At 56.1% G+C, this 26,803-nt stretch overlaps 1 protein-coding gene across 3 annotated transcripts in view; it reads left to right on the top strand.

Annotated features, from left to right (window-relative positions):
* The first annotated feature begins 7,499 nt into the window (after nucleotides 1-7,499).
* The window catches only part of LOC122380253 (GATA-binding factor 2-like), a 33,853-nt gene continuing 14,549 nt past the window's right edge, over nucleotides 7,500-26,803 (top strand). Inside the window, exons 1-4 of one of the 3 annotated variants that reach the window (XM_043363296.1) lie at nucleotides 7,500-7,680; nucleotides 8,030-8,414; nucleotides 19,248-19,835; nucleotides 21,641-21,786. In XM_043363296.1, coding sequence (XP_043219231.1) covers nucleotides 8,165-8,414; nucleotides 19,248-19,835; nucleotides 21,641-21,786 — 984 coding nt within the window. In that variant the 5' untranslated portion in view covers nucleotides 7,500-7,680; nucleotides 8,030-8,164. The remainder of the gene's footprint in view (nucleotides 7,681-8,029; nucleotides 8,415-19,247; nucleotides 19,836-21,640; nucleotides 21,787-26,803) is intronic. The other 2 variants (XM_043363460.1, XM_043363375.1) reach the window with 2 other exon arrangements.

The raw sequence follows: 26,803 nt of genomic DNA, 5'->3' as shown, positions 1-26,803 counted from the left end.
ACTTTTACACAGCGCCGCGAGCTTTCAGCGGCCGCGAGAGAGCTGATATACCGGCACCCGATCATGGGTAACGGTGCCATGACCTTGCAAAAAAACGCCGATAGTAACAGGGAAACTAGCGTGTCAGCTCTAAATCGCTGCATGTAGGTTAAGTACCAGTTTATGCCAGGACAGATTGACTCCTACTGCTCGGCTGATAAGTCCAAAAATTATCTCCGAGGCGCAAGTTAGAAGGGAAATGTGGGACACCTTTTTATCCTACCTACTCACTAACATATCCTCCAAAATGGCGAAATGCATATTTGTGTGTATCACTAAAACTTTAAGTACAGACAACTCATCAATCTCCAACCTGGCCCCTTTTACAAATCAGTTACGCCAAACTGGGATATTCGACGAGTGTTTGGAGTGCTCAGTTCATTGTCTATCTAGTCCCTGATCTGTGACACGTTTTTCATCACATTCACACATAAGACCTCACCATGTCAGTTACGTACCAAACATTCCAAATGATATAATATCTTCGAGGTTTTCACATTTCACTTCACGACAAAGATACCGTATGCGTTACCGGTGGTTAGCATCTAGGTGCATATATGTACAGTTACCTACATGGACATGAATTTACATATTGCAATGGCACGAAATAGATATCTAGGCATTTATTTGCTAATCGAGCTGGAAGCTCACCCAAAAGTTTGTTGGTCAGCTTAGTAATCAGCTATTGACCCGAGCTCAGTGTAGACGAGGGGATATTTTTTTCGTGATCATACCAATTGAAAAAGTGAATGACTTTATATCTTTAACATATTTTATTTTAAAAAGCCCCGAAATTTCATGAGCTTTCGCCACTAGGCATCAACAGATTCATATAGTGACTGACGCTGCTTTTTACAACATAAGACGCCTATAATTGCAATGCTCGCCTGCAAGAGAAATAAATTTCTGAATCTGGTGAACTTCTCTTGAACTTGAAAGAATGGTGAACTCGAAAGAATGGTGAACTGAAAAGAATGAACTTGTCGCGAAAGTTCATTCTATGCTGCGTACATACTAGTGATGTCAATTTCAGAAAACATATGCCCAATGTCTGTCCAATGTCCAACACTTACGTCGACCGTCCGTCCAAAAATGTCCAAGCCAGCCATTTGTTCAAAGATGTCCGACATCTACGCAATAGTTTACACTCAACACCGTTATTTAATTTGCTTTTAATGTATCGTTACCAGCTCAAAAGTGGTAATCATATGAAAGCCGAGCTTTCTAATAGCCAATCAATGTGAAACACGATTACTTATTAAAAATGTTGAGTTGTAGCAAGCGATTGTCCAAAGTTGTCCAAAACCTGCTGTCATTGTCCAACCGAATTCCGAATTGGACATTGGCCAAAATTGGAATTGCGAAGATTCAAGTTCCGATTGACACCACCAGTACATACCATGTAGACCACTACATGTAGATTACTATAGCCATGTAGACCACTATATATCGGTCTATGTGGTCTATGTGCGTACCTATATATCTTTTTGAAATATCCAAGAGCTTTCTGCCAGTTACTATACTATTAATAAATAATGTTCATTTATAAATGCCATAAATGGTAAAAAATAGCTTGCATCGACTCAGCTGCAACAATTGCCTAGCTCCAAATGCCAGCACCGTCGCTGCTTCATTTGGTCGCTCCTCAGGGAAATTAAATGGCACTGTTAGGTACTGCACCATTTCAATAACGATTCTGGCCAGTGATGTAGTAATTACGGCCTGTTTTGCTAGTTGCCGCTTTCATTTTGAACACGTCATAGGCGCACAATCTTCAATAAATACCAAGGAACCAGCAACCATATATACTTTAAAAATTCAAACATACTTTGAAATTCAAACAACACTTAAGCGCAGCTGTACTTAATCAGTAGGGTAAGGTGCCTAATTAGCGACCCCCTTAATTTGAACCGTCATTGCTCACGGTCTGTGGGTGCCACTGTATTACTGGCTTGATTTTCGGAGAGACCGTTCATTTTTCTATTAAAATATAGTCATTTTCTGCCCCAATATTCACTAACTTATTTGTAGTGAGCATTTTGGCAACCCATTGCAAAAAACGCTAATAGGGAACTCTTCCCGATTAGCGACCGGGGAGGGTCGCTAATAAGTCTATGGGTTTCCCCATATTAAAAATGGCAAAAAATGCGACGCCTGAAAGGATGAAATATGATCTCAAAAAGGTAACCTATACGCAAAGCACTCAATCACTCGAACAGGGACGTTTATCCAACACATTTACGTAAGTAAAAACTGATCACGAGATGCACCGAAGGCGAAAAGAAGGCGGAAGCCCAAATTTTGCGGGCTATCTCGTATGATATTCGAGGTCCGCGCTGAATTCGGCACCCCTGCAGTCGGTGACGACATTTGGCATCCCCTGCCACACATTGCAAGCTTCAGCAACACCTCATTTTCATTTCTCTCTTTTCCCCTTTCTTTCCCTTCTTGAGCTATTTGCGACCATGTCAGGCGCAAATAGGAAATATGAGTTGCGACACATTTTTAACCGCCATGCTGTGCACAGTTGAGCGATTCACTATGGGAAAACGACAATCAATTGAAAAAGGAATGTCGATTCAGAATAAAAAAGGTGCATCATCCTAATGTGCATCGCTTTTCATCAGAGAGGGCCCAAACACACACGTTTTGGATAAGAAACTCGTCATTTTTATTTAAACTCACCTGAAATGTCCCACCAGAAACATTGACGACCGGAAAATAATTTAATTTGATAACCAAAGTAGGTATGGCTGACCTTTTGACGATGTTTTTACCCCGTTTTCTCCTGCCAGTTTTTCTGTAGGGAGGTAGGTCGCAAATCGGAAAGGGTCGCTAATTAGGCACCTTATCCTATTAAGGTAGGTAAAGTAGTGATATAAATGTTAACGATCCAATACATTTACTTCTACCAATGTGATCGAGGAAGTCATTGAAGCGCAATGATAGCCATCAGCTTCATGTATTCTTCACTTATCATTATTCTACTTTATTTTCTATTTCTAAAATGTTTTAATGTGTCAAATTGTTGCTAAGCTCAAATCGCTCATTTTCTGCAGCTTCTATTACTATAAACAATGGAAAAGGAAGTGTTAATCATGGTGTGCGGTCTTTTGGGTTGGGCGGCTGAGCTCAGCATTGGCCCCTTCCTCTGCCGAGATGCGCCGGCCACCGCGCCGCCTCCCGTCCGCAGTGTTTGCCCGCTCTATCCGTCCCCATCGCTTATCAGCCTCGTTATTCCTGCGACAAGGATCGCCGCTGATTGGATCCTTATCGAGAGACGGACCAATCAGCGCCGCCGCTCTCCGGCCGACCCGGCAGGCCGCTGTTTTTGCCGGCGCCGGGTAAACAGGGTGAGGTTCGGATTTGGAGGGACGGTGGCCGGCCGTCCGGCGCCGCTGGCGGGCGGCCAGGCTGTCCGCTCGAGGCACGCCTCAGCAGAAGCCTGCAGTATCGTGCCAGTGCTGCTTTTCGATATGCAGTTTTTCGCTGCCGACTACACAATCGGCGGTAAAAATGCGGCCGGTCTTGGGCGGCAAACGCCCGTGTCGACACCTGCCGCATGCACGGCCGGCGGCCAGTGACGCGGCTCCGCTGCATTCATGAATACTAACGAAACGGACGCGACCATTTTTCCGCCATTGACCTTCACCCAATCCGGCTGAGCGCCGAGGAGGTGACGACGAGCCATTAGAGCTCCGGTTATGGGCGGCCGCCGCCGTCGCCGCCGCCTGGCCGGCGATGATGCGCGATAGAGCTGCCGCCCTTCGTGCCTGCCGCCACTTAGTGGCGATTTTTCCGGCGGCCGTGCCGGCGCCGGTCGCTGGCCGCAGCTCGCCGGCTTATGGGCACAAAGTGGCCGCTCGCTGCACTGGAATTACGTGTGGGATCAGATGGAGCGGCCGCTCGGACAGGCCCAGAAAGCAGACTTTTTCCGGAACGGCCACAGCTGAAGGTCACGCCGAGCTGGTGATCAGCTTTCGGCACCGACTGAAGCGCCGTAATTACCACGCGTTATAACATCGGTCACGCCAGAAACTGGCCATATTTGAGCACATGTGGCTGCGAGCGGAATAAACAGTGCAGAGCGATTTTTAAACACGCCAGCGATCGGGTAACATTTGCTGTCAAAAATATCCAGCTAGTTGTTAATAATAAACCATTTAACTCAGACTGAGCCATTCTGACATCCGCTAAGGCCACGGTGGAATTAAAAAGGCTGTATGTACAGCCTGTGGCAGTCTGTGCTTGTAGCAGCCCGGGAAAGCCCGAGACGGCCCTTGACTGCTTGTGACAGTGACAGCTCGTGACATCCTGTAACTGTCCGTCCCAGCTCTTAGCAGTTGGTGACAGCCTACGCCAGCTCGGGAAGCCTTGACATCCCGTGGCTGCTCGTGGCGGTGTGTGCCAGTCTTTGACAGTCTGTAACAAACAGCGGTGTTCCCAGCATTTTGTGACAGACCGCGGTGTTCCCGGCATTTTGTGACACCTGACGGGCCGAACCACGGGTCATCCCTTCATCTGCGGGAGAGAGCCGGTGGTAAGCCCTCTGTTCGGGAGACCTCTGGACTCCTGGCAAACCCTCTGTCCGGGAGGCCTCTGGACTCCTGGTAAGCCCTCTGTTCGGGAGACCTCCGGACTTCTGATAAGCCCTCTGTTCGGGAGAGCTCCGGAAGACCCGGCCGTCAATCAGGCGCCGTCTCAGCCGTGGTGCCGTGGGTGCCGTGCCGTGTCCGTCTGTCTGTTGTGGCTCCGTCCGTCTGTGTATGTTGTGTCTGTCGTGTCCGTTGTGTGTGTTGTGTCTGCTGTGTATGTTGTGTGTGCAGTGTCTGTCTGTTGTCATGTGGCTCCGTCCACCTGTGTATGCTGAGTCTGTCGTGTGTATCTGTTGTGTGTGTTGTGTGTGTGCTGTGAGTGCTGAGTCTACTGTGTCTGCAGTGTCTCCGTCTCAGTCGGACCCCGGTGCACTGTAGGCCGGCAGCCCGAAAAAGCGCTAGAAATTCCCCCAAACTGACTCTCCGCAATATGAACAAAATAGGTATCATTTAATCCCAAATTGATCGAAGAATACGATTCCGATGCCAGTTTTTCCCTAAGGTCAAAATTGAGGTCGTCAGTTGTCACCAAACACAAGACAATTTAGACTCTCTAGTGGCCACCACATTTACCGATTTTCATGATGATCTTCAGTGGTAATTTATTAGCTGACCAATCGTCGTTTTGAACGAAATTTCCTTACAGACTAGTTTAGGGCACTGTTGTTCACTGTGCCAACATCATTCTTACATATTGCATCGCTTTTCTGCAAGATAAGCTAGCTTTTTGCAAGCAGCTGCAAGACGTAATTAAAAATCATATCTAATTTTTTAATTAGACTTTTATAAAAATGTGATTTCGAGCAGCTAAAAATGAACTTTTTATACTAGCCTCTGATTACTCATCTTTCGTTCCATATAGGTGCTTTGCTGCTTTTCCCTGCTACTTTTCGAGATATGCGCAAGTAAACCACATGATGTAGGGGCAATTGTCACCTCGCCGCTCTACTGAAGGCCCGGCGCTCTTTAAAGCGCTGGAAGTTTTGAAATACAAACGCGTATAATCAGAATAGAATATATGTCCCTGAGCTCAGAATTGATCAACGCACACAATGCTGTTAAAATTTTGGCCCAAACTAAAAAATTCAGTCGTTATTAACCCCCAAACACAAGTCAGTGATAATCAACAACAACTTGCTTTTTAGTCAGACTTTTTGAGAAATGTTATTTCGAGCCGCTAAAAATGACCATGCCATACAAACCACTAATCATCTTTCTGTCATGCCCTACTCGCAATTTTTGCTAATGCCTGCTACTCTTCGAGGTCACGTGACCTCACCAATAAAAGTCGATGGGGAAATAAGGAAACTGTTGTTTTTGCGCATGAAATGATCTCAAACTATCTCAAGCACTCGGAATCGTGATTTCATGCACTCCTTGCAAGATCTGATGCTTTACTTTTGCATTCTTGACCTTCCGTGACGTCATTTATGACGTCACTACGGTCATAGGAGTTTCTCGTCAATAACTCATGATCAAATTGAGCCAGCGACTCGGGAAAGCCACCAATGGACTCGGGGAGACCTCCCGAATCGAATGATATGCAATGCGACTTCCTTCGATTAAGTTCGTGGCCTGATGGGCTCTGAACTGACCTTGACTCGAGGTCAACACCTTAAGTTGACCTCACCCGGACAAAAAGTATACCATTCGACGCGCCTGAGCCAGGCGAACACGATGGTGCCAAAATCGCTGCTCTGCGGCCATTTTTTGCGAAATTATTTACCAAAAACTAAACCCTACCTTGGGCTTTTTGACTTCACCTCAGAGGTTACCGGTTGACCTGGGACCTTAAAATCGGGTATCAATCGTTTTGTCTTGAAACGGCGCACACGCTTGTTTTTTCCGCGAGGCTCTAGCTCCATTAGGGGCGAAACGGCAAAAAGGGGTCGTACCAACCCTCCCCCCTCGGCTGGCCGAGGGGGGGGGGGGGGTCCGACAATAGGTCCGGCGAGGGTTAAGCAGCCCCACGTCGTTTTTAGCATGTTTGCTTGTCACTGAGATCAACAACTCAATCACAGATAATTTCTAGCACTTTTCCGGGCCCCCGGCCCAGTGTGCGGTGGTCGGCTCGGCACGGTGATGTATCTGTGTTGTGGCTGTTGGTAATAGCACAGTGCCGGGAACACCGCGGGCTGAGGTGTCGGTACGGCGGAGGCCGCCGAGCGGGATTATCTGGTGGTGGTGGGAGTGGGGACACTACAGCTCCCTGGCTGTTCACAGCGGGCACGGTCGAACGGCTGGGAGTGCCGTGTGTCACGACTGCGAGCAGCGCCACCACGCTAACAGCAGAAAGCCGAACACAGGAATCAGTGGAGAGGAGAGACAGAAGTGGAATGAGCAAGGAGAACAGAGGAGACAGAGAGAAAGGCAGAAGAGAAGAGAAGTCAAATGAAAAAAAAAACACAGATATGAAGGCTTTGTGACACCACCCAGGTAATGCCATCACTATTTGGCCTATCTACCACTCATCTAAGGACAAATGCCAAAAATCCGGCGGCTGATATCAGATCCAGGTGATCTCAGGATGAGACAGCTGACGTGACATTGGTGACGTCACCGCACCTGGAGAGAGGGAGAGACAGAGGCTGTGTGGTGCACGTGCGAGAGCGACCTCATGGAAGGTCGCGGTGTCGTACACCTCCGTCCGGCGCGTCAGTCGCGCGATTTTTCTCCTTTTTCACTCCGTTTTTCGGTTTCCAGTTGGCGCAAAAACGGTCTCCCAGCCGCCGTTCAGATTCCGTCGCGAGTCCGTCTCGCCTCCCGATCGATCCTGGGCGGCGGCACCGGAATCCCAACCACACCGCGGCGAGTACGCCTCCGGCTGTGTGTTTTCGGCGGCGGCCGCCAGGCGGCTCTGGCGCCGCGAGGTGGCCGGCGAGCAAACGCCGAGTCAGCCAGTTGATTGTTCTGCGGTGATAAGGGAGGTGCGATTTCGGCTCGTCAGGTACGCCGTTTTGCGGGGCTCGATCTCTGGACTCGATAAGACGTTTGGTGGTGTGCCGGCTTGCAGCGGAGCAGTTGGCGGAGAGGTCTGCAGAACGCTGTAAGTTCTCCGCCCGCCCTGCGACAGGTGTGCTGTGCGCTGTGCTCTGGCGTGGTTCCAGGTCTCAGACCGAGCTCGAATGTTGAACTGTCACCTCTGTGCAGATGTTACATGGGTGCTGCTGGCTGCTGAATGACTCGAGCCTGCATATAAGTGTGCCGGGAAATTGGCTCAGGTCTTTTCACTTTCTTTTCATTGTCCCTTTTTAATCTGGCTACTCAATTTCATGAACTTAATCGTTTGATTACGTTAGAATAGAAAATGAGGCGAACAGTGATTTAACGCATTTTATTATCTCAGCAGACCTCATCTATGAGCTGTGTGTAACTCCTTTTTTCAACTGTTGCAGGCTCTCAGAAGTCGCCCCGAGTCGAACCGAGCCAAGTCGGGTAAACCGGCGAGGCTGCCCCTCGAGCCGAGCCGCCGCGTGATTCTGAGCGAGTCTCCGCGCACCCCGCCGACCGACCCCGACCCGCCGACCGCCATGGACATGAGCACGGCCAGCCAGCAGCAGCACGACCCGAGCGGCGGCGAGCACGCCGGCGTGGCGGCGGCGCGCTCCTGGTACGACCACCAGCAGCGTCTGCTGGAGAACCCGCCGGCGCCCTGCCTGCCCGCCTCCGAGGACGTCGAGACCTACCTGCCCACACTGGAGGCCAGCGCCGGCCGCGCCGGCCACCGCTACTTCGGCGCGGCGCACGCGGGCTACGCGCCGGCGCACCCCGACTGGGGCTGTGAGTACCGAGACGATCAGCCACCATCAGACACACAGACATACACACACACAAGACCCTGACTGGGGCTGTGAGTACCGAGACGGCGACTGCGGCCGACCTGTAGCCATCAGACACACACACAGACACTTATAGTGCACAGGTGTAAACGGCATTCTGGGCCTCTCCTAATTATGCAGACATTCGTAGCGTCAATCGACATCTAATGGAAAATCTAAATATTGTATGGATGCCCCATGTGGGAATGAGACGCTCTCCTTTATGTCAGCTCTCTGGGAATGTTTCGGCATCAGCTCGAAAATCCAGGACCGCAGTTCCCAAATCATGTGCCACCCGTGTTCGCCAGACGGGTACCGTCAGATTGGTAGCGTGCCTCCGACAGCAGTGCAGTCTTTTCTGGGTCGGCCCAGTGTCAGAACACTCAGTGGCAATTTCCCAGGACTGGCCGAGTGTCGGGCTCCCAGTTATTATTTGTCTGGACTGGCTAACCGTCGAAACACCCAGTACATATTAATTTGTCTGGGTTTGCCAAACGTCGAGGCACCCAGCACCGATTTGTCTGAGCTGTGTAGTTGTCGAGCACCCAGCGCTAATTTGTGTGGATTTACCAGGTGTCTGAGCACCCAGCGCTGGGTTTACCAGGTGTCTGAGCACCCAGCGCTGGGTTTACCAGGTGTATCAGCACCCAGCGCTCACACTGTGTCAGTGCGCGCAGGTCCTTTCAAACCACGCGCAGTGGAACACCTGTGCGAGCCGCCCCGTCCGCTGCTGCGGCCTCAGCCGGGCATAAGCCCTGAATGTGGCGTGCATTGTCACATCAGTCAGAAGCCATGACTGTGTGTGTGTGTGCCACTGCCATTGTCTGGGAAAATCCTTCCGTCAGCCGGCCTGTCACGCCCGCGCCGCGCGCTGAGGGAGTGCCCCACTCGGCTGACACACCGAGTTACTGTGCGTCACTCTCGGTCACAATCAGTGGCACTCAGTCGCAGAGTGTGCTCACTCACTCTCCACTCGATCGGCCTGTCAAACACTCCCCGGCACGCACTCAGGCGCTGAATCTCGACTGTCTCTGGCGTGCTTATGACATGCAGTGCCGTGCGTGCATATGTACGGGATCTTATTCAGTGGATGGCTTGAAAGGATTGGTCTTTAATCAGTGCAACGATAATCTAATCAGGGCTCCCGGGCTCTGTGAGACTGTTTATCTGACTGAAAAACAGGTAGCTCAGCTAAATCTCCCCGGAGCCGGCTGAGAAGCAGTCGGACCACCAGAATCGTCATTGTCCTGGTCGGAGTCCTGGCCTTCCCATGACAACCCTGAGTGAGAGGCTCAGGAGAAGGATAATCTCTCGGAGTCGCACAGGGCTACTTTTAACTCCACTTCTGTGGTAGCGATACTCATAGCTCATAACACGAGACTTCAGACACAACAGGCCATCTGAAATGAAATGACTCCCCATTATCAGTCATTGGACGTTGCTCGCGAGTCTGATACAATTGCGTGGAGCACATGCACTGGGGCCGATAACTGCGTGAGGCCAGTGTGGAGCCGTTCGAGGCGAGCTGCTGTGCCGTTCCAGCCCTCCGCCGGCGCGGCGGTGCTCGGGCGTCAGGTGCCCTCTGCTCGCGGCGGCCGGCCCGCCGCCCGGCCAGCAGAGGCACGCCTAATTGGCTGCATATCGCATTCCTGCCGCCGGTCAGCCGGCCGACAAGCGTGCTCTCTCGACAGCTATGAGGAGCGCGCCATTAAAGAGCCGGCCTTTTTGCAATGACTGACCTGCCTGCGCGGGCCGGGAGCGGGGGCGGGCTGACGGGCGGACGGATTGGGCTTACCGGGCTGCTGTGGCTCGGTCAGAACTGCTGTGGCTAGGTCAGAGTTACTCCGGCTCGGTCAGAGCTGTTGCCTGTCGGTTATAGCTGCTGCGGCTCAAGCTCAGCGCCAAGGCGAGTCCGTGTTCGGGGTCGGCCACCTCCCACGCGGCCCGGTTGCGGCTGGCGGGAGGTACGGCCGGTTAGCGCTGGACTGATAGGCTCTCTGACACCGCGGGTCAGGCCGTGTCACAGGCCCGTGCACCCGGTCGGTACCGCTCCCCCGGCCGTGCCGAGCCCTCCCCGCCAACAGAAGCACCATGGTCAGCACGGTTCCAATCCGCTGATATAAAGCCGCCAGCCGACGATTATCACCTGCAGTATGCTGGGGCCTGGGATTTATCCCGTCATTCCGCGGATTTGTGCTGGGTATTTGTAGTGCAGGATAATGCCAACACGTGTTACATTTTTAATTCGCAGTGCTTTCAACTCCTAACGAATGTTGGAACATTGAATTCGCTCCCTTTGCATTTACCTAATCACTTAAGGGGCATTCCACGTCAAATCAAACACCGAAATCCGTCATCCCCTTCGATTTTTCTGAAAATTTGTAGGCAGACTGGGCATAGTTCAAAACTGAGTTACGTATAATATTTTCGAAATTTGATTAAGTATCGCTGAGATATAGGTCATCGAATATAGCCAAAAATGCCACACATCAATTTTTTAAATGTCTATAACTCTGGTTCCTTTTCTGGTATCAAAATGATATTAATAGGGTCTTGTAGGCAATTGATACGGCTTTGATTTTTAATTATAAAATTAAATTGAAGTGACCTTGAAATGCATTTGACCTTGAATTAAAACAGAAAAATTTAAATAGCAAAAAACACGTCACCTTCGATTCGGGTAATTTTTACATATTATGTCCGTCACAATGTTCCTAACCATCTGTGAAAAAAATTGGAGTGGGCCATTCATAACTCTCGCGGCAAACGCCGTTTTCATGCATCAACATCACGCAACTGCGCGTGACCTTGAAAGACAGAGTCAAGACATGCTTGCATGTGTACACTTTCTGAAATGAATGATTGCTGATTAGTGATATCCCAAACTCTGCGAGAATGGAAATACATAGTCATCGTAGTCAAGCATTCAAGTTCCATAGTAAAAGTGTCTCAGGCAAACGGTATTTTGCGGTGAATTTTGAGCCGTGTGGAAATGCATCATGAAGCCAAAAATTCAACGAAAACATTATCACACAACGATATCTTCACGTCTTTTTATCTTCACTATACGAAAGAATATACATTTTTGAGTATGTATGGGGAATTTCTAGTTAATCCAATAATATATATGGCAGTTAGAGACCTGATAAGAGTAACATGTCGCCGGCTGAGGCGGGATCGGCCGACGCGGGAAACGCAGCAATCACAATTTTGTGTTTCCACGTTCATATTTCAATCGTTTACCAACCGATAATCAAAATTCTTACACCATAAGATTGCCTGTACATTTCTTAGTCTTCTCACAAAATTTGACGCGAATCGAAGGTAATCAGCGGTAAGGAGCGCCATGTAAAGACGGAACCGTTCCGTTCCGTCCCGGCACAGTCTACAATTCAGGCGGCGGCTAGCGGTCGGCGCCGGCTGCCGAGTCGCCGCGTCGCCGCGGCGACAGGATGTTCACTTTACACCGCTATTACTAGACCAGTTGTGAACCGATTTTCTTCTTGCTTGCACGATGAGATGTGCAATTCAATTTTGGACAGGTAGCTTTAATTAATTTCGCATTAATACTATGAGATATTGGCGAAAAACAGGAGGGGTGGGGCGAAATTCACTCTTCCCCCTCCACTGCGCGTGCTAACATACGTTTGCATATGTGCCATTTTCTTCAAAACTTATGAATGGCCCACTCTAATTTTTTCACAGGTTGTTAAGAATATGGTAGGCAATAAAATATATGAAAATTAGCCAAATCGAAGGTGACGTGTTTTTTGCTATTTCAATTTTTGTGCTTAAGAACAGAATTAAGCAAACTTCAAGGTCAAATATTTAAGTAGGTGCAATTCTAACAAATGCTTAAGAAATTACCTAGACAGTAAGGTTTATTTCATTCAAATCAAACAAGTACAACCAAAGTTATGGTCGTTCAAAAATATAAGGATGCAACATTTTGTAAAAATTCGATGCCCTATATTTAGAAGACCTGTGGTCAGAATGTGCAAAAAACATCAATGTAATGTTCGGGGCGACACAGGAACTCGCTCACAAATTTATAATGAAATCGCTGATGGTAAGGTGTAAAACAGCCGATTTTTGTTCGATTTGACGTGGAATGCCCCTTAAGTGATCATATTTTTGTTCGATATGCATGTGTTTTGACATTCACTGAGCCTGTCCGTCATGTCATTTGACAATAACAAATGATCGTGCTCATCATAGGAGACATGCTCAATGTTAATCAGGAACCGTTTCTAACCACTCATGTAAATTGGTCTTAGGCTCCATTTCTACATAGCTTGCGGTTTAACCCGCGCACCGACGGGGGTCTGCGCCAACTTAGTACCGACGGGGGGGGGCGGATGACCGCCCCCCCCTGAGATCTCGAGAACGAAGCAAGATAGCGACAAGCGGTAAACGGCATCGGATACGCACGGACAAGGTCTACAATTTTTACTAAGGTCATTTTCAGGTCAGGTCAAAGATGACGTCACAGGGGTCGAAAAAGTCAAAATGGCGGCGCTAGATATGGAGAGGGTTTTTCTCGAATAACTTTCGAAGTAGTCAAGATAGGAACAAACTAAGGGCATCATCGTGATCCTCTCGTCGATCCGCATCGAATGATATATATGTTGACCTCGAAAGGTCAAGGTCAAAGATTGACCTCAGGTCACGTGACCTCGAGGTCATCATGTATATCATTCGATGCGTCTTGACGAGCTGAACACAATGAGACCATCCGCGCGGCTGTATCTTGTTCCTGTAAGGAGTTATTGGCAAAAAACCTTTGGTGACCTTTGATGACGTCACATGACCTTACAGCTGCCCAACAGCAAAACAGACCTCAAGGTAGTGAAGGTTGATCGTATGTGAAGTCATGTATGGTATATGGGGCCATTCCGACCCGTTTTAGTGGTAAAAACAGGGAGTTGATTTTTTCCCCATTGACTTATAATGGGGAGGTCGCGAAATTGACCTGACCTTAGGTCACCGACATCAAAATTCCGAGATATACAAATTGTAGCTACTAATGACCTTATAACATCCTGCGACTTTCAAAGGCCTCCGACATCTACTGTAGCTCTGGCACGGTGACAAAGTTCCAAAAAAGTGACTTGAGGTTGGGTCATTCAAAGTGACCTGGTGACCTGACCTTAAAAGTTAGGAGGTTCAAACTTGCACACCATGTGTAAAATTGATGAGAGAATAGTCATACCAAATTTCGCGGCGCTACGCGCCGCGGTTTTCCCGCTATCCGCGAAAAACCTCAGGGGGGGGCGGATATCCGCCCCCCCCCCGTCGGTGCGCGGGTTAATATTCTAGTCAAACAGCGCTTCTGTAAGTCGCTGCGGCTGTCGTCGCTCATTCAACAAGCATTAATCTAATCACCGAGAACTCTACCCATGCTAGGTGTTGCTCCTGCTTCGAGCAGTACTGATGCGGGGCTGAAATAAAGAACACCCGGCGCTCCCTGTCCTGCCCAGGTGTGGTATACCGGACGGCAGCGGGTTTGTCACTTACCGGCGACCGGCTGAGCCGCCCAGGCCGCGGGCTCCGTGCAGTGGTGAAGAGGGGGTGGCTTTCCTGGCGCTCACACAGGAACAACGCTCGTTCGGTGTGCGGAGCAGGTGTCCTGGCCGTCGCCACCGCGCGACTAACCTGGCAGTGACCCGCCCGTGCGGCTAACCTGGCAGTGACCCGCCCGTGCGGCTGACCCGGTAGTGACTCGACAGTGACCCGCGCCCTTTACACGCTCGAGTTCGGAACTGCTCCAACTAGGCTGGGGCGCTAGCACTTATCTCTCACCAATTCTGGATAACAATTAGGCGGCAGATTAGGTAAAGTCTAACACCGACTCGATTTGATGTGAAATGATCTACAAATTCGATGATGGAGCACGAATTATTTAAAAAAAAAACATTGCTGCTATTTGCGCTTGAAGCAGCTATATTTGCGTTGATGATTTGGAGTGTGTCCATGAATGTATCAGTAAGCTAGCCTTTTCAGCACGATACCAATTAAAATTTTATCGTGAATCATGGTAGGTATGCCGCTTCATGGGCTATTGCATGGCTATTTTTGGGTCACACGGTTTTATGCAGAGGATCATTTGTTCGCATAGACGTCTATTCATGTAAAGAACGTTAATCAGTATTGCTTCAATAAGCGTCATGTTCTGAATTTCCTTATGTATTTTAAATATGACAGTATAACTGTGACAGCCGCAGTTAATTGAAGGTACGCTAGTAAAAAGCATACCAATCTTATTGTATGAATGACGCAATTTTATGTTCAACTAAATTGTAAAACGCGGTCTAGCTAACGCCCCGTTGAAAGCTGGACAGATATGATTTCCCAGAACGCCGTCTAACTCCGCAGGCCATTACTCTTAGCGACACATTACGGAGACCACGTGACACCAGTCGGCGACACATTACGGAGACCACGTGACACTGGTCGGTGGCACATTACGGGCGTCCGTGACACCTCTGACAATTATGGCCGGATAGTGGCGAGATTAGGCCGGGCGCGTTTTCCCAGACGGCCGCTGTCGATTTTTGCGGCGGCGGCGGCGGCGGCAGAGTTTTACTCGGCCGAGAGGGCCGGTCCCTACCTACCCACCTATCTGGGGGCTGCGAGACTGCTGCAGCATGGCGCAGCATTTTTACACACTCCGTCAATGGCCAATTTGCAATCTCGTTCGGTTTCAATTAGCCTCAGTTTTGCCGTTACGTGAACTTGCCGATAAGATCTCTCGTAAATATTGTCTAAGCGTACGGGCTAGGAACTGCCGATCGAACCTCACTTGACATTTGGGAAAATAACGATGTGGGTTCTGAGATTTGGCATCGGCGGCGTCATGTCGGCGGCAGTATCACAGCCGTGGTGCCGTCAGTGTGACCGTCTATAGGCATACTAGTCTGCAGAGCTGGAGCCATGGGGGTGTGCTCTCGTGCCATAAAGGCATGAATGAACCAACTGTTTGCTGTTTATCTCTCATTTGACTTTTATTAAAACATATTTTGATACGGCTCCAAAAACCAGTTTAACTTTGGCGCCTGCTCTGTAATTACGCGTCGTTTGTAGTTGGGGCTTTGGCAGTTGAAGAATCTCGGGTTAATGAGAAAATGTGACTAATTACATGCTGCGCGCGGCGCCGGGGCGGGGGCGGGGGCGGGGGCGGCGGTAGCGGGCGCCCGGGGCGGCGCGGCCTGACCGGACCCGGTCACCACTCACCATCCATCAGCGGCGACTGGCGGTGGGCGGCCCGCCCCCCCCCCCCGCGAGCGGCGCGGTGACCCCGGCTCTATTGGCCCCGACACCAGACGGCACAGTACGGCACAACATAACACAGCGCAACAGAACACAGCACAACACAACACAACACAACACAACACAACACAACACAACACAGAGCGGCACAACACAACATAGCACAGCACAGCACAACACAACACAACACAACACAACACAACACAACACAACACAACACAACACAACACAATACACCTTAACACAACACAGTATGGTACAGCACAGTGGAGCACAGCACAGCGCGGCACAACACAACATAGCACAGGCACAGCACAGCACAACACAGCACAACACCACACATGATGCAGCTCATCCAAATTACCATGCACTGAACTTCAAGCGAGCTGTTGCAAAAATGCACTTCTTAGATCTTCTGTCAAAAATACACACCTCACTGCTCTGATCTCACCGTTGTAATCGGCGGCCAATAATTATTGTTTATTGGCGAGCAGACACACCACTCGACTCCCGTGTCATGCAGCCACCGACAGTGGCTGTCTCGCAACGTGCATTCGCGGAACACATTGTATGTGGACAGCGAGTAAAAAGTGCCAGCCTGTCTGCCAATTATTCTGCAACGTGCAACCGCGCTCATTCTTTGCCGCGGCGTCGTCGGCTAAGCCGGTCGGTGCGACGCTGGGCTGCCGTCAGCGCTCCCCCCTTTGCCCCTGCCCCTCCCCCCCAGGCCGGTTTGCTGTTCATTAGCACGTGGCTACCAAAAGTACAACAAATCAACCACAACCATTGCTCTGCAAACTTGTGAACAGGAAATGTAATAAGAAGGAATTGTAGTGGGTTGTATCCAGCGCCACATAATGGTTTTCCTCTTGTGTTGCGGCTGTGTTGACGCTGTGGGTTGGACGGGCGCCGGGTGTGCCCCCCCCCCGGCCGTTCCGGTGTCGGGTGCTCTCTCTGTGTGTCCGCTGGCCATGCGGGCCGGGTCAGCTGCCGGCCGCCGCGGTGGTCCCCGGCCGTCCGTCCGACCGGCTCGAGCAGCTCGGCTATGCGGGCCGGCGCCCCGTGCAGTCTACGGCACGGGCCGCGCCGCCGGCGCCCCCCGCCGGCCTCAAAGCGCGCCCGACGGCGGCACTCACACCTCGCCGCAGATTACCAATTCAAATAGTGGAGCACTTAGGGGGCGATGGCACGGGCGGCCGGCCCCCGCAGGCCGGCCGGGCGGCGACACCGGCCGGCCGCCCGCCGACATGAAACGCCCGCCGCCCGGCCGGCCGGCTGACCGGCCATATTTATTGAGGGCGGCGGCGGGCGGCTCGGCGGGCCGGCTGACCGGGCCCAGGTGCCGCCGCCGCCGGAGCAGCTCATGTCACCGCGGCCCGGAGACGAGACCGGTCACCGACCTTGGCCGGACCCCGGCCAGCCGGCGCGCCACTCGTAAATTCGTTTTTGTTCAGCTTCAGCAGTCTGACCATTAGCAACGAAATCGCCGCGAATCGTGACCGACAAAACCATTAAGTTGGCCAAATTCGTTTTCCGCCAGCGCTGTCCGCTGTGGTCATTTGCTCTAGCTCCGGCTTTGTGCCTGGTTGCATTTCGGGGATATTCTGGGAATCCGCAGCAGGCTCGGCGCCTTGAACAGGCGCCGTTTGTTCGCGTTAGGGGTACGGAGCTGGTCGGTCGGTCGGGAGTCGCTCTAATTCGGTCTCCGCCGCCGTCGGCTATTTTCCAGTTCAGCTGTGCACGCACATGTGACGCGAGACACACATTCTTGGCGCCGACGCCGTCTGGCAGCTCTTGCGCTCGGTTTACACAGTTGGTTTGCCATACGGCGCGCCGTGTGCCTTCCCGTGCCGTGAGCGCCGCCGCAGGGTCGGAGGGGGGGGGGGGGGGGACACGCTCGGGACCATGTGACAGACAGTCGGCCGACAGGGCCGTGGCGGCAGACTCACCTGGCGCCCCCGGCCGCTCGTTCGGCCGGCTCCAATTTGCCGGACGGCCATTTTGACGCATCGGCGCGTCCCACGCTAACAAATGGCACTGGCCCGGCAGCGCGGCCGTCATTTGTACGTATTACGGCGCGGCCGCGCATGAATATGGATGGCGCTACTGGAAACAAGCAGGCCAAGTGATGCTGCCCGGGGAAAACACCTCTCGCGTGTCTCGCGGGGCGTTATGGATGGGACGCAGGTTAATAACGGCACCTCCGCCGAGACGATGGAGCCGTGCTGGCTGCGCTCGGCGGCGGCGATTTACCGAGAGTGGCCGCGCTAATGTGGCCTCGCTGTGGTGATGATGGACCTTGGGCTCTGATGGGCTCTATGGTGGCCTCTGGAGACCTCTGATGGACTACGGTGCTGCTGTGGGCTCGGGTGTTCTGAAGTCTGTGCTCTGATGGCTCTGGTGTTCTGAGGTCTGTGCTCCGGTGCTTTGAGGTCTGTGCTCTGATGGGCTCCGGTGCTCTGATGGCTCCGGTGTTCCCGGTACGAGGAGCGGGTGGGGGGGGGGGGGGGTAGCAGAGATCGACGGTCGGGCGGCGACGGCAGCTGGTGCATCTCGGTACTAACTGGAGCGGCACACCCACTGCCCACACGGACCGGGCCGAGCGCGCCGGGTCGATACCACCTCACGGCTCACTGTCCACCTGAAAAGGCCGAGCCTGATCGCGCCTGACGACACCAGAGACGGTCCGGTGCGCCAGGATCGCCGCAGTCGACTGATCGGCGCGCCATGAACGCCGCCGAGCCAGGAATGCACGCCTAATTAGCCCGGTGCGCTGGTTTTGTTTACACAAGCGGCCGAATGTCGACCAAACGGGTCATTCTCGGCGCGGTCGGGCGCGGCGCGCGGGCGCTCAGTGCGCCGCTATTGTCGCCGAGTAACGAGGGGCCGGCCGGGCGGCGTGTTTGCTCTACAATTACGCGCCGCTGACCGGCTCGTTACTCGCGCCGGCATTCAGTAGTGGCCGATAAATCATCGCAGGAGACGCGCCGGCCGCGCGCCGTCCGCGAGCCAACGCGCTTGTTTACGCGCCGCTGCTACACGGGCGCGACGCTCCATTAGCCGAGGAGACCTCCTCCTCGGCCGGCCGAGCGCCGCGGGCGGAGGGCTCCGGTCGGCCGAGCGGGTCTCACCCGGCCGGCGGACGGTCCAGGGGACACATGGCGCACCGCCGCCGCAAATGGGAGCGGACAATTTGTTTGGTGGCCCGCCGGGATGCCGCGGATGGCTCGGATGACTCGGCGCCGAGCGAGGAATGGATCGCGCCCCGAGCCGCTCGAAATGGCACGGTCAGGTGGACACGGATGGCCTCGGGGCACGAGAGATAAGCTGTAACCGGGAACGAAACTAAGAAGTAGGCGGAAGAGCAGTATCAGACACACAATGGGACGTAGGTAAGCGCTAGTTTTGCCAGAGCTAATGCTACCCGGCCCCAAGACCCTCCCATTTCTGCACGTTCTGCCGTGACCCATCTGTCCGTCTCCATGTAGGCCCTGTCATAACCCGTCCGTATGTCTGTGTGTTTCAGCCCGGATGGCGCACTTCCCGTCGCACCTGCACTCGATGATGCCGGGCGGCTCGTGGTACACTCCGCTGGCCTCTCGCGGCGTCCAGAACCCCATCATCCCGACGTCGAGTCCGCACCTGTTCTCGTTCCCGCCGACGCCGCCCAAGGACGCGGCCGCTGAGGCCGCCGCCGCCGCCGCCGCCTCGTCCAGCGCCGCGGCCGACTACGGCCAGCACCAGCACCAGCAGCACCACCACCAGCAGCACCCGCAGCAGCAGCCGCAGCAGCAGCAGCAGCCGCAGCAGCAGCAGCAGGCGCCGCCGCAACACCAGCAGCAGCAGCAGGCGATGACCAACTCGGAGTCGCTCGACATCAAGCCGGTGCTGAGCGGCGGCGCCAGCAAGCCCCGCGAAGGTACGCCCACGCAGCCGAGCCAGTCGCCGCCGTTCGCCGGCGGCGTGTACTCGCAGGCGGGTGCGGCGGCCGCCACCGAGTCGGGCCCGCTGGCGGCCAACGCCAGCGGGTTCGTGTCCCCCTACCCGGCCCAGTTCGGGCCCAAGCCGGACATGTCGCCCCCGCGACCCAAGCAGAAGTCGCGCTCCTCAGCCGGTAAGCCTCGTCGGACGGTCACAGCAGGTGGTGGCGGTGACGGAGCCGGTGACGGTGACGGAGACGGGGCCAGCTGGTGACGCCCAGCGGTAACTGCATGCTGGTGATGGGCGGTGATGGCTGGTGATGGCTGGTGATGGCTGGTGATGGCTTTTCAATGGCTATACGGGTAGGTATTTCCACTGTGATGACGGCTGGTGGTGGGTTTTTAACACCAGTGAATGCGACTAACGTGTAAGATCCTCGCTGAATGCTCACCATCTGTCGCTCTCTTCAAGCAGCCTCGAACTGACATTAGTTCGCGACACATATAGCGCCTCCACTCGATCGCAACTTCTCCGTCCCACCTATATCCGGGTAGTTAGGTACACAGGTGCCCTTGGTCGGCGTGCTGCAATTATGGGACCCCTCCGGTCACTCTCGTTCACCCCCGGTCGGCTCCGGTCGGCCTCTGTCGGCCTCGCTCGGCCTCGGTCGCCGCCGACCGTTGCAGGCAGGTCACAGCGGGGTGCTCCCGGGGCGCCGCCGGACCGCCGGGTCCGTCCATCTTAGTGTCCTGCCGGCTGTCGGTACCTGGGTCCGCCAATCTGGCGCCGTCCCTGACCGCGCCGCTCAGGTGCCCCCCCTCCCGCCCCCTCCGTCCCCCGGCCGCGCCGCTTCACGGTCCGGCGCCACTTCACGGGCCAGTGCGCCATATCTCGTCTAAAACAATCAATAGGCCATTCGTCGTGGTCGGTGTCTTTTTGCTGCAATCGTCCGTCATAAATAGTAAAGACGAGGAACGGCGCGGATCGACTTTCGGCCCACCATCAGATAGCGGCGCGGTCGCCGCGTCCCACCGCGGCGCGCCACTGCTCGCCGCTGCGCCGCGACCGTCGCGGCCGGCTCAAAATTAGCGATGGCATCTGCGGTGCCGTGCCATCCGTCTTTCTCCGGCTTTAATTATGAACATCGGGCGGGTTTGCACGTCTCATGGCCATTGATTTATCTGCCGCGAACGAAATAACCGAGCTCACGCCGCTTCCCGGCACCCCAAACAGCTAATGCGGCGCAGATGTGACCAGAAGCGCAACATGCGGCACGTGGCGCGTCGAAAAGCGCAAAAAGTGTCGCACCTTGGGCGCTACAAAAATGTTATTTCCGTGTCGATGGTGCGACTCGTTCATCATCATTAGTGGTCACGGTGCATGCCGCGGACGAGACGCCGCCGCCGTCTGGCCGACTCTAAATCAGCGCGCCGGTGACGGACGCGGCGCGGCCGGCTCGGTGGCGGCGCGATTTGCGGCGGCTCGAGTTGCCGGCCGGGCTGTGAGCTGTGGTCGGAGGTCCAGTGGCCGGCTCTCCCGGCCGGCCGACACCCGAGCCACGGGTCGGACCGGGCCGGGCCGGACCGGACCAGATTTTACGGCCGGCAAATGAGGTCCGTTCGCCTGTCGATGACTGCGGCCGGCCGAATGGCGGGGCGGCACGGTCGGTCGGCCGGCCGGCCGCCGCACGGCTCGGCTACTTAGCTGATTACTGCAATACCTGGGCACCGGGCCGGGCCGGCGGCCGGTCGGCCAGGTCCCCCAGGGCCGCGCCGTCGAGGAGTTCCGAGTGTCTACTGCCCCCAGCGGACCCTGCAGCTCACTGCTGGCCATAATAATCCGCAAACGAGGTGCATGAAATCGCCTGTAGTCTGTCTATTGACCGGCCGTGCTGGTGGAATGTTTCTGATTGAGCTCATGTGCCGGGATTTATGGGGTGTGGGGTCGTGTCCTAGTCATTACACGATTGTTCGTTCACGTGACGCGTTTCTGTTACAGAGGGTCGCGAGTGCGTCAACTGCGGGGCCACTTCGACCCCACTCTGGAGACGGGATGGCAACGGTCACTACCTCTGTAACGCCTGCGGCCTCTACTACAAAATGAACGGCCAGAACCGACCGCTAACCAAGCCCAAACAGCGCATGGTGAGTAGCCATTCGACGCAGCCTTGCAAAACATTTTATCGCCGTCTGATCGGGTCGACCGGCCGTCCCTGCGACGCTGTACATTACACTAAACAAGCTGGCCGGCCGCACTGCCATTACGACTTTAGTGTGGGCCTGCAGTATGTAATTATCGACGGGCCCGATGGCTCCTCTCCACGCGAAGGGGCTACTTATGAAGCCATTGACGGCTGGCTGGGCGCGATTAGCGTTTGCCGTGAGATCGGTTTATAAACGTGCCATGCAGCTCGCGGCCCAGAGGGCCGGCTCCGGCGCGTCACGGCCCGGCCCAGGGCGGCACATTTTACACATAGCCGACGCCGTTTTTCTCGATCGGCCGACCGGCCGGCCGGTAATAGAGCCGTGCCCGCGATACGGCATTAGCCGATGATATATGAAAACATAATTAACGGAGCGAACGGCACTCGGCAATAAACGCTCGATTCATACAATAATTCGTGGCGTGGCCTCCCTGCCTGCTGGGGCTAGCGGCCGGTCCGGCCGCCCCCAGCGCCGATGCGGGCTCACACGCGCCTCTGCACCGAGGGATGAACGCTAAGCCGCCGTGCAGCAATCATAACTTGGGCCCGGCCGGAGCGGTGGAACAGTTCCGAGCACTGGACGGGGCGAGTGGGCGCCAGCGCCGGAGGCCCTGACACAGCGGAGAGGCTGGAGCGGCCCCACCGGGGCGGGGCACGTACTGGGACAGACGGAGACATACAGGGTCAGGCAGACGGACAGAGATGGATCTGCGGCGCCGGGGAGGGGCTCCCGGCGGCTGCGGGGCGGGGCCGGGGGGCGCCTCCCGGCGGGGGGCACCGGTGGGCACGCGCCGCTCCGGTGGACACATGTCGCCGGCCGGCAGACGGTCCGCGGACGCCGTGATGCTATCTGGCCGTGTTTGGCCGTGCCGTACTGGCACTGACGGCCGAGCTGGCGCCGGCCACCGGTCGGCGATAACATCGCGCAGCACCAACACAGATTCGAACCAATCTAATGCGGCCCGGCGGCGACCGGCCGCGCCGCCAGAAATGGAAGTATGATTTTGCGTTTTAGAAGTCATTAGGCTATTAGTGAGCGGCGATTGGACGGTGCGATAAGGCGCTCGACGGCCGCTGGATGTCGGACGAGCGCGCCGCGGCGGCGGCCAACGTGGCGCGGCTACCGGCCGGTCGGCAGTCGCGGCGCACGGCGGCAGTCACGGCGCACGGCGGCAGTGGCGGCGGATGTCGGCGCGCTCCGGACTCGGCTGAAGAACGGCGAGCGCCGGCGAGACCTGCATGCAAATCTGCGGTAATTCGGCGTGTGCTGACTTATGTCGGCGTCGGAGCCGCTGACGTACGGTCGAGGACGGGGTTGCAGAGCGGCGAGCACCCCGCCCCGCCCCGCCGCCGATCCTGAGAACGGCACAGCGCCGACCGGCAGCCGGCTCCGACGGCAGATTAGCATGAATGACTCCTGATGTTGCCAGTAAGAAACGGTGGCTCCTTCGCTGGAACAGCAGCCTTCCGAGGCCTCTGCAGAGTCCCTCGGCTCAGCGTCTCGTTATTCACAGCTCGGACGCTACCGGGTGGGCGCGCGGAGACCCGCGTCCAAACAATAGCCGGCGACAAGGTGGCGACAGGCGCCAACGAGCCTACCATACGGAGCGGACAGAGACGCGACGTGCATTGCGCCGGCCGACCGATCGTCCTGCCGCGCGACTGGACGGGCGCACTGCGGTGTCCTGCGCCCGGCCGAACACAAAGCACAGTAGCGTGCTGACTGACAGGGCGCCGGGCGTCAGACGGGCCCGGACCGGTGCGCCGTGGCGTGCTCGGCACGGCCCGGCGCCGTGCACGGACGGCGCCCCGTTCAGCGCGCCGTCAGCGCACACCCACGAGTGGCACGGCACCGCGCGCAGGGCGTGCAGGGGCCGCGGGCCGCGCTCCCCGGCCGACTCACGCGCCGCACTGCCGCCGCCGGCGCACCGTGCGGCCTTGGCCGCCACGATTTATCCAGGCGTTCTGCCAGTTTAATCTCCTTTATTTTATGTCGGATATAAATCCGCTCTCAGACTCCAGAAAGGAACGATCGGAAGGCTTCATAAATATTTAGGGGTCGGCATGCACCTGTCGGGACACGGTCGGAGCGGCGACCGCGGCGACCGACCGCTCGGCGCGCCCGGCCGGTGTCGTCGGGCCGCGCGCGGCCACAACTCATCTGCGCGGCGGCGGCGGCGGAGCGGAGCGCCGCGCGCTGCAGAGGTCTCAATAAGCGGCCGTGCAGACGGCGCCGCCCTGGGAGTCGCCAGTAATATCGGCCGTATTTCAGCGGCGGCCGGCCGTGTACGTCTGCCGGCCGGCACGAGCGCGAAAAATGTCCGCTGCCGCTTGTAGCGCCAGTCCCGGAGGTTTTAATTAAGCCGCCGGGGATGATCGGGCGGTAGCGGCGCCGTGGCGGCACGTGAGGGGGCGGCGGCGGCCGGCGAAGGCCGCTTACCTCATCGGGAGCTCCCGGGCCGGCCGGCCGGAACGACCGCTGGACGTAGCGCGACTACGGCCGGCCGACTGACAGGCCACCGGCGAGCTGAAGCTGCCACCGCCCTCCTCACCTGGTGCGTCCGGTGTCCGACCCCTGCGGGTCCCCGGGACCGGACACTGACACGCCAGGGGTGAGCTGAACGCACGCGGCGGCACGCTCCGCGCGGGACCTTGGACACTTTAGCCGGCCGGCAAAAACGTCCAGAAGGCGCGCGTCGCGCCGCTCTGAGCCGGCCGCCGGTGTCTCCGGAGCATTGTGTCGGCTCGCGCAGCCGACTGCCGGGGTCACTGCGGCGTCGCCAGGACACGGGCAAGGTCAGACCAACGCGGACGGACAGCGAGCGGCCGAGAGACAAACAGCGGGCGGGGTGAGCTGAAACGCGCTCAGCAGACGGAGGGAAGGCTGAAGAGGATGGTGCCCGCTGGCGCAGGAGGCGACCCGCGGTGCCCGGTGGCCGCCTGTCGCTCCGCAGCGACTCTGACCGGCGCCGATGGCCGGCCGGCTGTCCGTTTTTCGGCCAGGTTCCCAGCGGCGAGGCTCATTAGGGCGCTGCCGATTTTCCGGTGGCGGCAAAAAATGCTGGTTTGATGCGGGCCGGGCCGGGCAGCTGCGGATACGGCGGTGTGCACGTGACGGGCGGATTAGCGTGCCGGGCCGGTCACGGCGGGTCGGCCGGGCCCACCCGCGCCCGTTCCCAGTACAGTCGTCCGTAGCGGCGGCGGCGGCGGCTCCCGGTCGGTCGGAAATACCCCCGTCCGCGGGCCACACCCGACTGATGCACGGGCCGCGGCGCCTCTCACTCGGACTGGCGCCGCCCTACCGGGAACCCCGGCGGCCACGGCGCCGACACGGCGGCCCCCGACCGCTCTCCGCTCCGTCCGCGAGGAAATACCGTGGTGAGTGGTCGGGGGCGCCGGCCGCCGCGCCGTTCGGTGCCCCTCACACGCCGCCGTCACCTCGGTACCGGACGGGGCCCGTGCTGCCGTGACCGTCTGTCCGTGCTGCCGTGGCCGTCTGTCCGTGCTGCCGTGCTGCCGTCCGGCTGTCCGTCAGCGGACCAGCGGCAGCTGTCTGACGGGACCGGAGCCCAACTGGGGCCGACGAGCGGCGGCTACCAGCGGCCACCGCTAACGAGCTGCTGCGGTGGGCCGCCGCCTCGCGTCTTTTTACCCAGCACACGGCAACGCTGACTCGTTTTATTACCATACTGCGGTCTTCAACTGTCCATCAGGTGTTTTTCGCCGCTCTAACCGGGCCTTTTTGCGTGGAGGACTTTTTGTCGGCCCTCGTAGCAGGCTGAATTGTAATTGTGTTTTTGTTTTGTCTTATTTTCAACAATAAGAGCAGCGGGGATATAATGGCGGGTGGGCCGGCGCTCGAGTGTCCTTGCATTCAGCCCGCCTTCTGTGCGGGCGACAATACCGTTTTAGCGCGCCATTATGTAAGAACGCCACTGCTGTTCCGCAACGGTTTTTCATTCTGGCCACACGGACGTAATCGAATTTCGCTCGCGGTCTGCTTCGGCGTCTGCGTGCGCCCGTCTGAATTTTTATTCCGAATCGGAGGAACATCGCCATTGTATGCTAAACATCACACCCGTCTGCACAGAAAACTACTCGGGCTCGGCGCCCGAGAATAAAACATGAGAGCGCGCGCGCGACCGGCCACCGCCCGCTCTTAACACGATCGCGCTTGTAATACGTATCAATCGGCCGGCGGGCTGACGGTGAGCGGCCCAAAACCCGTCTTCCTGCGGCCAGTCCGGCCAGCCCAATTATGCATGGAATTATTCATGGGACCATTCACTATCCATAAGGGGGAAGTTTATGCCGGCGCGGTCGGGTGCGGTGCCTCCGAGTAGGCGGGCGGCTACCGTCCGGCCGCGTGGGCCACTTCCACCCGTATTACGGCGGTGCGCTCCTGATTGAATGGGGGTGTGCGCCCCGGGAGCGGGCGGCGGCGGGCGCGGGCGGGCGCCGCCCCGTCACGGAGCCGCCGCAGGAGCCGCCGCTCCCCGCAGCTCCCCCACAAAGCCGAGCACGCGCCCGCCGACCGGCAGCGCTTTTGTTTACCGGCCGTGGACCGAGAGCGGCCTGACGTCACTCGAGCAGAGCTACAGGGCGCTGATGAGATAAATGCACGCGGTCGTAATTCATCAGCTGGTAACGAGACGGCACGGCTAATGCGAACACCGGCCAAACAATAAATAGTGATCCGGCTGTTTAATTAATCATACCTGCGTTATTTAAGAATGCCGGCGCCGCTGCAAAACGCTAGGCGTGGCATTTATCCATTATCCAGAGCGCTGGGAAGTGGTGCGTCGATGAGCGGCGAGCCTGATTACCGCCGGAGCAGCCACGGACGATTGTGTCCGATTGATCCCGCCATTGATTGTGCGTCGCTCGCGTCGTTTACGAGCTGTCGGACCGGCGTGCCGCGCGCGTTCTGCCGTCCGGACTGAGGCGCTGGGGTCTCC

The sequence above is a fragment of the Amphibalanus amphitrite genome, unplaced genomic scaffold (assembly GCF_019059575.1).
Source record: "Amphibalanus amphitrite isolate SeventyFive unplaced genomic scaffold, NRLGWU_Aamphi_draft 000000F_arrow, whole genome shotgun sequence".
Taxonomy (NCBI): Eukaryota; Metazoa; Arthropoda; class Thecostraca; order Balanomorpha; family Balanidae; genus Amphibalanus; species Amphibalanus amphitrite.
This window is presented reverse-complemented; position numbering and strand designations above follow the sequence as displayed.